Here is a 13,258-nt window from a genome sequence, read left to right as displayed (position 1 = left end):
TGGGTTGCCATGCCCTTCTCCAGGGGATCTTCCCGACCCAGGGATCGAACCTGGGTCTCTCATGTTTCCTGCCTTTGGCAGGTGGGTTCTTTACCACTAGTGCCACCTGGAAAGTCCTGGTCCACAGTGACTAACAGCAGAAATGGAGCTGCTTTGCCATGGGGAGGAGACGTTAGCAGTGCCATCAGCTTCCCTCGCTGCCGAATGGACCAGGGTGACGACGGTGCACATTCTGGTTTCCTCAGATCACACGAAGTGCTCATCAGGATTATTGGGGGAGAAACTTTGCATATTTTTCTGGTCACATTGGTCTGAGAGCTAAAAAGCAAGACAACGTCCATGTGCTCAGTTATTATCTGATATTATTAGTCAGACTATTGACCTTCTTGAACAAAGGGGAAGAGAGATAGACTTCTCTTGGTAAAATATCTAACACATTCTAAATACACATTTGAGTGACTGAAATCTCTTATGCACAAGATTGAGGGAGTAAAACCATAAGTGATTTTTTTTTCTTTTTCATTAAGTGCTTTTAAAAAGCAAAATGACTGGAAGCAAATTATAATGGTTAAGAACATAGGCTTTGGATTTCAGTTTCAATCCCAGCTCTATCAGGCACGCAATTTGGGGAAACTTCCCGACCCTCTGCCTTTGTTAGTCTCATCATAAGAAGCGTGGAGCTTGTACCTCATGGAGTTACTGTGGGGACCGAGGGAGGCAGGCGTCTAAACTGCTGTTCTTCAGATGTTTTCTGGAACACTGTGTGCAGAAGGTAATTACTTTGGAAACAGTCAAGCCTGTAGTAACTAGGAAAAGAGAGCCATAGCTCCCAGAATTCCTGTTTCTCCGTCTGCAGACCCCCGGAGTTGGGCTAAGCTGCCCAGGCAGCCTCGCGGGCGGTGCCATGTGGAGTGTCGAAGAGAAAAAGCCCAGGTCCCGCCCCTGCTTCCTGGGCAGGGAGAGGCTTTACATCAAGCGGGAAGGTTTCAGTGTTACAAGGACTGGGAGACTCTTCTGTCTTCAGAAGTGAGAGCCACCGTTATGAACAAAAGGGCCTGAACTGATCAGGGTTCTCCAGTGAAACAGACCAACAGGGAGTGCTGTGCTAATTTGTGTCCAACTCTTTGCAACCCCAAGGACTGTAGCCCACCGGGCTCCTCTGTCCACGGATTCTCCAGACAAGGATACTGGAGTGGGTTGTCATGCCCTCCTCCAGGGGATCTTCCTGACCCAGGGATCGAACCCATGTCTCTTAGACAGACAGACAGCTGAGCGAGAAAGGAAAGACATTTATTCTGAGGACCTGGCTCACACGGTTGAGGGAGCTGGCAGGTCTGAGATGTGCCTCCGCTGTGTGGCCACTTTCTTCGGACCTGCAAATCAGGCCTGGAGGGACTCAGCCTGTGCTGGGGGGTGGAGGGGGGGTGTCAGGGCAGCCGGCCCTGCTCCCCAGGACTGGGAACCAGTCTCACTTTGTTGTGGTGGCCTTAAACGGAGGCAGAGAGGAAGAAACGAGATGGTTAGTGTTGTCTCTGAACTGTAGTCTGCCATACTGCTTTTTTAGACAGAGTTCTGGTCCTCAAAGATTACGAGAGGACCTTGATGTTCTGCTCGAATTCAGTTGTCATTTGGACAAGATGGCCACAGGCCACATGTGTTACTGCCCCAGCTGTATCCACAGCCTCACACAGAGCGTTTCAAAGTTAGGAAAAGAGTCCAGCCTGGGTTTGCTGACCACACTGGACTGATTTGCAAAGCAATGTTGAGGACACTCGAGCCTCAATTTAAGATAAGTGCGTATTTTCCGCAGGTGCAGAGAAAGGTATAAGCGGTGTGTTAAAATGTTCATAAAATAATCCCAGTGGACTCTTCGGTGTCTGGGATTGGCTTATATTTCAAGTCTAATTACTGCAATTGTTTGAGCACTCTAGGCTGTTTTGATCTGGTTCTCCGGCTGTTCTGGGTGGACCCACAAAGGATGCTCTGGCTTCCGAGGCTGTTCAGTCAGCTAGATGCGCTGTGACAGAGACCTTGGCCAGGCAGCCGGAAAAGCAGAAACTTAGTTCCTCTCACTTCCGGAGGCTGGAAGCCCGAGATCAAGGTGTTGGCAGAGCGGTTTCCTCTGAGACGTCTCTGCCAGCTTTGCAGATGGCTGGCATCTCCCTGTGTCTGCAGGCGGGCGTCCCTCTGTGTGTTCTGTGCCCTAGTCTCTCCTGATACGCGACTCGGGCAGCCGCGTGACCTCGTTTAATGCGATCACCTCTGTGAAGACCACGTGTCCCCCACGGTCACCTTCGAAGGCACCGGGGCTAGAGTTTCAGTCTCTGAGGGAGCGCGATTCCGCCCGCAACAGCTCGTGTTTATCAATGATGTTAGTCGGTGTTTTTAATCTGTGCAAGGGTGGAATCAGTGTATGTTTCCTTCTGAAACTTAATTTTTGAGATTTATTCCTGTCAATTATGTAGTTCTATTTCATTCTTTTTGAGTGCTATGTATTTCACGGTATGAAAAATATCAGCTTATTTTTCCATTCCCTTACCAAGAAGCCAAGTTAGATGGCTTCCATTGTTTTGTTCTTTAAAGTGGTGCTCAATGTCCCATGAACATATGCTAGGATTCCTCTCCCTCGTCTAGATACTAAACAGTGAAATTGTTGGCCACAAGCTATGTGCATTTTCAGATTAACTGGTATTGAGACATCCTTTCCACAGTGGATCATTCATGTATTCCCCCTCTGACAGCCCGTCAGACCTCCTGTTTCTCAAAATAGGCACCAGCTGCCACTGGATGCAATTTTCTGCTATCCTGCTGTTCAGTTCACTTCAGTCGTTCAGTCGTGTCTGACTCTTTGCAACCCCATAAATCACAGCACGCCGGGCCTCGCTGTCCATCACCAACTCCCGCAGTTTACCCAAACCCATGTCCATCAGTGATGCCATCCAGCCATCTCATCCTCTATCGTCCCCTTCTCCTCCTGCCCTCAGTCTTTCCCAGCCAGCTCTTCGCATGAGGTGGCCAAAGTATTGGAGTTTCAGCTTTAGCATCAGTCCTTCCAATGAACAGCCAGGACTGATCTCCTTTAGGATGGACTGGTCGGATCTCCTTGCAGTACAAGGGACTCTCAAGAGTCTTCTCCAGCACCACAGTTCAAAAGCATCGATTCTTAGGTGCTCAGCTTTCTTTATAGTCCAACTCTCACATCCACACATGACCACTGCTTGTAGGAGCAAAGGAATTCTAGTCCTAGATATATACGCAGGGCCTCAAATACATACATACACATGCATGTTCATACGTGTACACACATGTTCACAGCAGCACTGTTCCCAGTTCCCAGTAGCTGGCAACGGCCGGCGTGTTCGTCCACAGAGGAAGGGATCAACAGCCTGCGGGTGTACAGACAATGCAATCAGGTCCTGACACGGGTGAAACCAGACACAGAAAGCCACACGTGGTCTTGTCAACCTTAGAGCAAAGCGCAATTCTGTGTGAGCAAAAATGAGTTTGTTTGGGGAGAGCAGAGGAATGGCAGCTAGTGACAAGCGGGCGTCGTAGTCGGGCCACGGCCAAAGGGACGGGGCGGGGCGGGAAGGCAGGTGTTAGGTCTCAGGGAAGCTGCGAAGGGTCGTTTTGAACCAAGATTGCTGGAGAAGAGCCGGAGTTTCTCACTGGCTCCAAGCCCTGTGACACCCCCAGGTGAGAAGTGTCCTCCGTCATCAAACCGCCTGGGAAGTCTCGCCCCCGTCTTCCCGCGGGTGACGCGCGGCTGGCGCGAGGGACAGCGTCCCTGCAGGGCCCCGTGTGAACTGAGCCTTCCTTTCTGGGTTTCTGCAGCCTGACTCCCCCGAGGAGCAGCTTCCAGCGGGGACACCCACAGAGGCAGGTGTAGACTGCATTGCCAGGGCCTGGGCCAGGCTGGGGCTGGGGCAGAGCGGGCAGTGACTGCCTAAGGTGTATGGGGTTTTCTGCCAAAGTGACGAACCTATTTAAGAATAGAGAGTGGTGATGGTTACACCACACTGTGCATGCTAAATTGCTCAGTCCTGTCCGACTCTGAGACCCCGTGGACTGCTGCCCCAGGCTCCTCTGTCCATGGGGTTCTCTAGGCAAGAATCCTGAAGTGCGTTGCCATGCCCTCCCCCAGGGGATCTTCCCGACCCAGGGCCTGCAGGCGGATTCTTGATCACTGGGCCGCCTGGGAAGCCCTACACAAGGCCGTGAATGCACTAAATACCGTGGCATCAGACACTGTAACTGCTCGGCCCTGTTCTGTGCGCCCCCCTGTGCTGGCCCACCCCGGCCCCGCCTTCAGCCCCTGGGGGTTCTCCCCTCCCTCCTTCCTCCCCACTGAGCCCGGCTCCCCCTGCCCTCTGAGCCTGCGCGGTGGGACAGTCCTCAGGCGCCTTTATCTGCAGCCTGCTTGGGGGGACATGTGCTCTGAGCTGCTCTCCTCGCGGTTTTCACGGCCCCCGGGCCGGCCCCGGGGCGGAGGAGAAGGAGCGGTGACCCGCTAGGAGGGGCGCCCCTTCGGAACAGGCGTGGCCTCCCCCGGGACGGCCACACACGCCTTGGCTCGCTTTATCTGGAAAGGACACAGGGCGCACCCCGAAGGCAGCAACCGGCTGAAGAGGGCGGGCTTCTCGACGGCCGAGGCTGTGACACGCCTATGAACCAACCGTGTGTCCTGTCCCGCTCTGTGCGACCCCCTGGACTGCAGCCCGCCAGGCTCCTCTGTCCATGGGCCTCAGGCAAGGATGCTGGAGTGGGTTGCCACGCCCTCCTCCAGGGCATCTTCCCGACCCAGGGATCGAAGCTGTGTCTGCCGCGTTTCAGGGGGATTTGTTACTGTGTGAGCCGCACCAGGGAAGCATTAACCCACTGGAGTCTATAAAAAGCCCGACAGCCCAGGGACCTCTGGAGCTTTGGGTCCCCAGGGGAGGGGGAGAGGAGGGTCTGCAAAGGGGAGGCTGTGGAGGACAAGCCCGCCTTCCTCCAGGGGGTCCCCGCGTGAAGGCCGCGCCTTATCCCCGGGGGCGCATCGGTGAGGCCCCCGGCGCGGACCGTCCAGCCGCGCGTGTCCGGGGCGGGGCGGCCTCTCCCGGGCTGCGGCCTCTGCTGCCCCCTGGCGGCCGACGCAGGTTGGGCGGGGAAGCCGCAGCGGTGACCGGGGCCGCGGGCGGGAGGGCGGACTGGACACCGGGGACTGTGCGATGGAGCACGCGGTGCAGCAGGTGCCCCGTCCGCAGCCGCCCCGCCGCGGGGCCGTGGGAGGTGGGGGCGGGGGCGGGCGGCCACCCTCTGAAGACGTTTACGACAGTACAGCAGAGGGTCTGCTGCATAAGCCCAACAGCGTCAGGGCGCTGTTTTGGTAATGTTTCCAAATGACAGACCCTTAAACTGATCTGTTGGCCTCTTTATAAGGAGTAGGCTTCGGGCGGCGTCCAGTGTGTCTTCAGGTCAAGCCGGACAGCTCTGTGCGCCAGTGTCTCTGCTGCCCTCTGCTGTCTCTGCTCTGCTCTCCACCCTCATGAGCTGACAGGTGGAATAAAGGACCTTTCAGTTCAGTTCAGTTCAGTTCAGTCGCTCAGTCGTGTCCGACTCTGTGCGACCCCATGAACCGCAGCACGCCAGGCCTCCCTGTCCATCACCAACTCCCGGAGTTTACCCAAACTCATGTCCATCGAGTCGGTGATGCCACCCATCCATCTCATCCTCTGTCGTCCCCTTCTCCTCCTGCTCTCAATCTTTACCAGCATCAGGGTCTTTACAAATGACTCAGCTCTTCACATCAGGTGGCCAAAGTCTTAGAATTTCAGCTTCAGCATCAGTCCTTCCAATGAACACCCAGGACTGATCTCCTGTAGAATGGACTGGTTGGATCTCCTTGCAGTCCAAGGGACTCTCAAGAGTCTTCTCCAACATCATAGTTCAAAAGCATCAACTCTTTGGCGCTCAGCTTTCTTCACAGTCCAACTCTCACATCCATACATGACCACAGGAAAAACCATAGCCTTGACTAGACGGACCTTGGTTGGCAAAGTAGTGTCTCTGCTTTTTAATATGCTGTCTAGGTTGGTCATAACTTTCCTTCCAAGGAGTAAGCGTCTTTTAATTTCATGGCTGCAGTCACCATCTGCAGTGATTTTGGAGCACCCCAAAATAAACTCAGCCACTGTTTCCACTGTTTCCCCATCTATTTGCCATGAAGTGATGGGACCGGATGCCATGATCTTAGTTTTCTGAATGTTGAGCTTTCAGCCAACTTTTTGGATCTAGTCAAGCCCCTGGAGGTCGACTCCTGGGGATCACAGATGCACAGGCAGTGCTCTCAGAGCAGGGTGGGCTGTTTTGGGGCTCCTCTTTACTGCTGTACCTGGGGGACCCCTTCCTCTTCCTACATCATCCCCCAGCTCAACTCTGCTCGAGGCTCCTGCATGCCAGATGTCTAACATGTACAGCTCATTTCTCCCGGCTCCCCGACACCACCTCACCTCATCTTTGCAATCACGGAAACCCAGGCACAGTGGTTGAGTGCCTTTCCCAGCGCCTGGTGCCTAGAACTACACTCTGGCCTGTTGTCCCACAGCCTGGGCGCCAGCCCCCAGTGGCTGCCTCTCCTGGAAGGTCAGCAGTACCGGCTGGGGAGGAGCCAGGCGGGAGTGGAAGCCCCAAGTTTCTCCGAGACTGGCAGCCATCACTTCTGTGCATATTGGTGAATTCAGGACACCAGCGACCCTCCAGGCAAACCCTGACTTTCCAGGAATCAACTCCATGAGCTAATTTCATTTGGGAATTAAGAGCACATTCAATCAACTGCCTGCCCGTCTAAATTTGGCATCTGAGGACTGTGCACAAAGTCTTCCAGGAAACAGGGACTCTGGGAATGAGCCTGACCTTCTTACATTATAAAATTGGACTGTCAGCGTTATATACTGAAAGCCGGATATTGAGAAGACCCACAAGCATCGAAGGAAGCTTCACCACCCAGACCAGAAATCCCAGCACTGAACACAGAGCACACGCCCCTCGTGTGTGTCCTGTGACACCCGACTGCTTTCTGGGGCTTTATAAAGATAGTCAAGCTGTGGTTCTTCCCAGATGGTCATTGATCCTTGGCTTAGAAAACTCTGGCATTTTATTTCAAATGCACAAAACACAAAAATACTTGCTTGCCCCGGTTTGTCTGACCAGTTTCCTCTTCACGAGATACACCTGGAGTTCAGTCTGCTCGGACAATGGGTCTTACGCCGTCTCCCCTCTGGTGTGTTCTGCCTGGTGGGCCAAGGTGTTGTTCTTGAAGTCACACAGATGCACCATGATGAGAGCAAGGCGGCGACGTGATGGGTGGGCTGGGGAGGAGGGAGGAGCGCAGAGGGGCCGCCCTAGAGGCAGGACGTCCTGCCGGGCAGACGTAGCAGCCTGTCCTCCCCCTGCCTTCTCTGGCTCCTCCACACCTGCCACCGACTCTCCTGCTCAGGCGGAGGCAGGATGGGGATGGTGCCCTGCGCTGTCCAGCATCCTAGGGATGAGGCCGGAGGAGGAGGACCCTGGGCTTCACTCTGCAGTTGGAAAAGTCCCTGCCCCACGTGCCTGGGCTTGGGTCTGGCTGCCCGTGGAGCGGGTGGATCAACAGGGGGGCAGCCGGAGGCACAGAAGGGACGATGTGGGCTGGTGCGTCTGCAGAATGACGAGAGCCGTCGCTTCATCTTCAGTCATCGCTGGTTTCCCTCTCCCTTCTCTAAATCTTATCTGCAAACTGGGAACCCAGAAAATGACGCGGGAAGAGGACCGATGACTCTAAAGGGGGGCTATGCAAAATTTAGCAAGTCTTTTTCAGGGAGAGTCCCAGACACTGCGTGCTCCGTGTGCACAGTCCCCGGTTTCCAGATGGCTGGGTCAGGAGACTCCGTGGGGTGAACCCCACACGAGAAGGTGTTCCTTTCAGGGTTGGCTGTGAGTTGAGAATGGTAGTGGATGAACGCATGGTGTTGTGGGGCTTTGGGGGCCCCCATTTCTCGCTATTAGGCATTTATCTGTAAACGCACCACTTCCGTGTCCTTAGGGCTCCTTTTCAAGTTGCAGAAACCAGCTCAGACTGGCTGAAGCAAAACTGGCAGTTTATCTCCTCCTGTCATTGAAAAGAGATGGCTTCTGGCAGCTGTGAATCCAACAGTCCTGAAACTGTCAGCAGGACGCTGATTCTGTCTTCCTCTTTGATCCCAGGCCCATTTCTGGGCCAACAAACTCTGGAGCATCTGTGGAGTGGCCCCGTGGCTCCGGGCTGGACAGGCCTTCCCTGTCTTGGGTTCCGTGCCGGGCACGGCACCTGGAGAATGATGGGGCCTGAGTCACGCCCCTGCCCGTGGTGGGGGATTGCAGTGGTGGGGTCACTTTCACCAGACTGCGTGGAATCTGCTTCCCATGGGAGGAAAGGGGACATTTGCCAAGGAAGGAGAAACTGGGGGGAGAGAGACCACAGACGTTTGCCCCTAGTGCCCTGTGCAGCGAAGGCCGGTGTAGGAGCTGCAGAAATGGGCACTCAGTCACGTGGAAGGAAGCGTGTTCCTGCCGTTCAACATTCACCATCCAGCTGGGGGTCCGAGAGCAAGGACAGACAGATGCGGAGCAGGGCTCGCGGCCTTGGCCACCCCTGGAGGTGATGCGGGCACTGATGGGCTGGGGTTCCATCCCCAGATGCTCCGTGTTCCGGATCTGGGAGTTTGTGAAACTCCATCCACCATGGAGAGGCAGGGACGTAAGGGAACTGGAGACCTGGCCGGTACCTGCCCTGTCACTGGTGTGAAGACACTGGCGCCGTGGATTTCTCTCGAGCTGTGGTCCCCACGGGGCCCCCTTCCTACGGCCCGTTAGGCGGGAGGGGGCCAAAGTTGTGGCAGTGGGGAGTTCAGCCACTCTGCCTTCTGACCCTTGAGCCGCAATTACTGTCAAGGGTGAAAGAGAACGTTCGCCCACTGTCTCCAGCTCATGTTTTAGTGGATTTGAGCCTCGGAACAGAGAACAGAGGAGGACTGTAGCCGAAAATGGCAAGTGTGCCCCCAGGATGCTGTGTGCAGACGCAGGCAGAGCCGTGATTTCTGTTCTTGAGACCCTCAAGTCGTGGTGCTAAGTAAAATCTTCAGGTTATGGGAGTTTTGAGTCTAGACAAGGGGAGGCAGGGAGCTGTGTGCGTCTCCAGGCTGAACCCCTATGGCCGAACGTGATTGGGATTTTAATCGGGTGTCCATCAGCCTATTTACAGGTTAGAAGTCTTGTCTGCTGTAACTGAATGAGCACCTTCCATAGGACGGAGGGCCTCAAGGTCACCCTAAGACGCTGGCCAGCCCCCAGTGGTAACCACAGCTCCTTAGCCGAAGGCTGTGCGTCTGGAGATTAATGAGTGACTTTTTTTTCGGTTACATTTTGAGGGTGGGGATGGGACATCACTTCCTTTGGCTGAATGTAAAAGTTGCACAAAAGTTTGCAAGTTCCCTCCTTGTGGTGTTTGTTCTGACGGGCTTTCTGAGAGCCAGGGAAACTCCTCAAGTCACTGACAGCCATGTGGAGGTTCATGTTCAGAAACAAAAAACCGCTGGCCCTGGTGAGTGTCCGCGTAGCTGTCCTCCCCGAGCAGCGGCCGTCCAGGACGTCCTGTGACTTAAAGGACTTTTCTTCACTCTCTTCCCCCACAGGACAAGGGTGACCCGCCGTCGCTCGAGACGAAGACAGCTGTGTCGGCCGAGGTAAGTGACACCTGCTTGGCTTGGTTTTCTCCACGTGAATATCAGTTACATTTTTAAAAAATGTTGAACGTGAGGTCTTTTTCACTTTGGGGGTTACTTTACGCTGCCCGAAGGCCAGCAGAGCCAGCCGTGGTGTGCTTTTGGAAGAGTGGAAATCCCCCCGCAGTACGATCTGAGTTCTCTGATGCTCTGGGTGAGACCCACAGCTGCCCGGAGTTGTGTAATAACGTCTTTGTGCGGCAGGGGTCTGTCTTGTGCGTCACCCTGGGAATGTCACCCAGCGATCCAGGAAGACTGAGTTTTATTCTGAATCCGAGGCCACTGAGGAGGTGAAGCATGTGACCTCATGCACAGCACTTCTTTGAAATCTCCTTTCTGTGCCTTTGCAACGAGCAAATGAGACATCAGAGCTGGGCAGGGCTGCGACGCCGGGCAGCCAGTGCTGTCCACCCTGGGGGCCAGCGGGCTGGCGGCCGGCCAGCTTCAGAATTCCACTGTGTGCAGAGTTCAGGGTCCACTGGAAGCTTTTCCAGGAATCTGGCCTAAAATGAATCGTTTTAGGTGGAGGTAGATTTCTCGTAGTATTTTGAGCAGTTGTCTGGTTGAAATACTGACGTTATAGATAAGGGATGTTATAAGATGGACTTACGGCTGTTTTGTGTCTCCCAGCAATAATAACTTGACCTGTGCTGGCAGAACAGGTCATTGTCTGGCCTATAGATTCTCCACGGGCTTGGCAGGTATGATGGCCCGATCCCTGTGGGTTCCAAACAGGTCACAGAACCCTGGGTGCGGGTCAGGCTTATTTAATTTACATGAATGCAGCAACAGTATCATGTTCTGTTCATACGAGACAGAACTGCTCCTGGTTGTCGGCGTGTTGGGCTCTCTTAAGAGTCCCGCTTCCCCGGCCCTATCAAGGTGGTGGGCCAGAACCCGTGCAGTTCAGGAGCTGCTCTGAGAAGTGACGTCTTCTCGGGGACTCACTGTGGGACTGGGGCCCAGGGCCCTGCGGAGCCCCTGTGTTCCAGGATCTGTAACCTTGGAGCAGAGGAAGCTGGGGCCATGAGTGGCCAGTCCTGCATTTGGTTGCTGACATAAACAATGCTTATCACTGAATGCCAGTGTTTTACTTTTCACTCACTTAGGGTTTTCCTCTCTGAGTCTCACTGTATTTGTATTAACAGCCCAATCTGAAGAATTTGGTTGGAAAAAAATTCCTCAATACCATCTTCTTGTAGGAATTCTATTTCTTACTAGACATAAAAATTATGTAAGTAGAATGAAAAGTGAATGATCAGTGATCTCTGGCTATATAAAATCCCAAGATGGTTCTAATTATTGCAGCCTAGTGACTAGACAGACGTCTATACCGTTTCGAGCTGCATCCTACTGTCTGTAAACTCAGAAAATGAGATGTGTTGTAGTGGCAGAAAACTGGCCTTTCATACTTTATTCATAACCTTTTCTCAGTCTATTTTATAACCTGTTCAAGAAAAGAATTCCCTGGTGGCTCAGATGGTAAAGAATCTGCCTGCCACGTTGAAGACCCAGCTTTGATCCCTGGGTCAGGAAGATCCCCTGGAGAAGGGAACAGCCACCCACTCCAGTATTCTTGTCTGGGGAATCCCATGGACAGAGTAGCCTGGTGGGCTACAGTCCATGTGGTCTCAGAGAGTCAGACACGACTGAGCAACTTTCACTTTTCACTTTCAGCTGATGATTCTCAGCAAAACTTTTATTCGGCTTTATAGGGAAATCCAGGGATGCACAGGGAAGTGCGTGTCTGCTGGAAAATCAAGCTCATTGTTCACACTTTATCATGCTCCACGTTTAGAACAGCCACACTGAACAGCAGTGATTCTTCTCACTCGTAGAAATGAACGAAGGTAAAGAAAAGGAGCCTGGTGGGTGACAGACAGAGTCCTGGGGTTCAGGGTCCTGACAGACAGAGGTGCAGGACCCTTTGTGAACTGTTCCCTCAGCAGTCAGCAGCCAGGTGTGACCTGCAAGAGGTGCAGACAGGACCTGAATGCTCTTCAAGGAGGCTGTTTCTATCAGGCCTGGATCACATCCAAAGTTGAGGCTCCCAGGAGCTCAGGAGCTACTTTCCGGGTGGCTGCGGCCCTTCTGGGGCTCTTGGCCCCTGAGTGGGTGAAAACGGTTGGCTGTGTTTTCAGATCCACCCTGGGTATGATGAGCAGGAATTCCTTCTTATATTGAGGACTGTTGTTTAGTCGCTAAGTCATATTCAGTTGCAACCCCGTGGACTGTAGCCCGCCATCCTCCTCTGTCCATGAAATTCTCCAGGCAAGAATACTGCAGTGGGTTGCCATTCCCTTCTCCAGGGGATCTTCCTGACCCAGGGATCATACCCATGTCTCCTGCATTGGCAAATGGGTTCTTTACACTGCGCCACCTGGGAAGCCCCATTGAGGACAGAACCCAAAAATCAGAGCTCACACAGCATCCCCTGGGCACACCCCGAGAGTATGGAGAAAATCCCTGGACAGCCGTGAGTGACAAGTCTGCCTTTCCCTTTTGATAAGACCTTCCAAAACTTTACATTAGATTGTTACCCCAACTGGGAGCATTATGCGGTCTCCTGTGTAAAACCCTAACGCAGATTCAGCTGTCAGACGGTGAGCAGGTGCCGCTCGTGACTTTGATGGGAAGCATAATATTTTAGCAGGTGGGTCAGGGAAATGTTGATGGGCACAGAGCCGCTCGTCCTTAATGTGTTTCACCGGATAAACCTACTCATGGCATGACAGCTGATTGAATTTCCTGCTTTTCTATTCTCCTATTCTATTTCACTCTCCATTTGATTGCATAGGAAGCTCTTCATTGATTTAGTTTTGGCCGAGCTGGGTCTTCCTGGCTGTTTGTTTCTCTAGTTACGACAAGGGGGGCTGCTCTCCAGCTGCGGGGCGCGGGCTTCTCACTGCGCTGGCTTCTCTGGTCAGGGAGCAGGGCCCGAGGAGTGCGGGACTCTCAGGTTAGACTCACGGGTTCTAGGTGTGCAGGCCTCCGTGGTTCTGGCTCCCAGGCTCGGGACTCTCAGGTTCTAGGTGTGCGGGACTCCCGGATTCTGTCTAGGTGTGCGGGACTCGCGGGTTCTAGGTGTGTGGGTTCTAGGTGTATAGGCCTCCGTGATTGTGGCTCCTGGCTCTAGAGCACAGACTCAGTAGTTGTGGGGCACGGGCTTAGTTGTCCCAGGACACATGGAATCTTCCTGGACCAGAAACTGAACCCGTGTCTCCTGCATTGACAAGAGGATTATAAGAAGCAATTTAAAAAGACAGAGGAGGTAAAAATTCTAAAGCAGGGAGGCTTCTTTGGGCCAGCACTCACCCTTCCACGGGACAGAAGGGTGGCTTGTTTAGAGCGGCTTCTGCCCCTGCAAGAGCTGTCTGGGGTCCTTCCCTCTTCTTTTTTTTTTTTTTTCCATTGCTTTGGAATGAGCCAAATGCCCTTTTCAGACAGTGGCGTTGTTCAGTGAGCCTCTGATTCAGTGG

At 53.6% G+C, this 13,258-nt stretch overlaps 1 protein-coding gene across 2 annotated transcripts in view; it reads left to right on the top strand.

Annotated features, from left to right (window-relative positions):
- Positions 1 to 13,258, top strand: part of RPS6KA2 (ribosomal protein S6 kinase A2) — a 336,387-nt gene that overhangs the window by 47,144 nt on the left and 275,985 nt on the right. Inside the window, exons 1-2 of one of the 2 annotated variants that reach the window (XM_055433553.2) lie at positions 9,554 to 9,598; positions 9,690 to 9,740. In XM_055433553.2, coding sequence (XP_055289528.1) covers positions 9,557 to 9,598; positions 9,690 to 9,740 — 93 coding nt within the window. In that variant the 5' untranslated portion in view covers positions 9,554 to 9,556. Of the gene's footprint in view, positions 1 to 9,553; positions 9,599 to 9,689; positions 9,741 to 13,258 lie in introns of those variants that run through there. The other variant, XM_055433551.2, reaches the window with a different exon arrangement.

Source organism: Moschus berezovskii, chromosome 10, assembly GCF_049115385.1.
Source record: "Moschus berezovskii isolate FMDL1 chromosome 10, NW_MosBer_1.0, whole genome shotgun sequence".
NCBI lineage: Eukaryota > Metazoa > Chordata > Mammalia > Artiodactyla > Moschidae > Moschus > Moschus berezovskii.
Note: the sequence above shows the minus strand (reverse complement) of the source record. Positions and strands in the feature narration are given on the sequence as shown.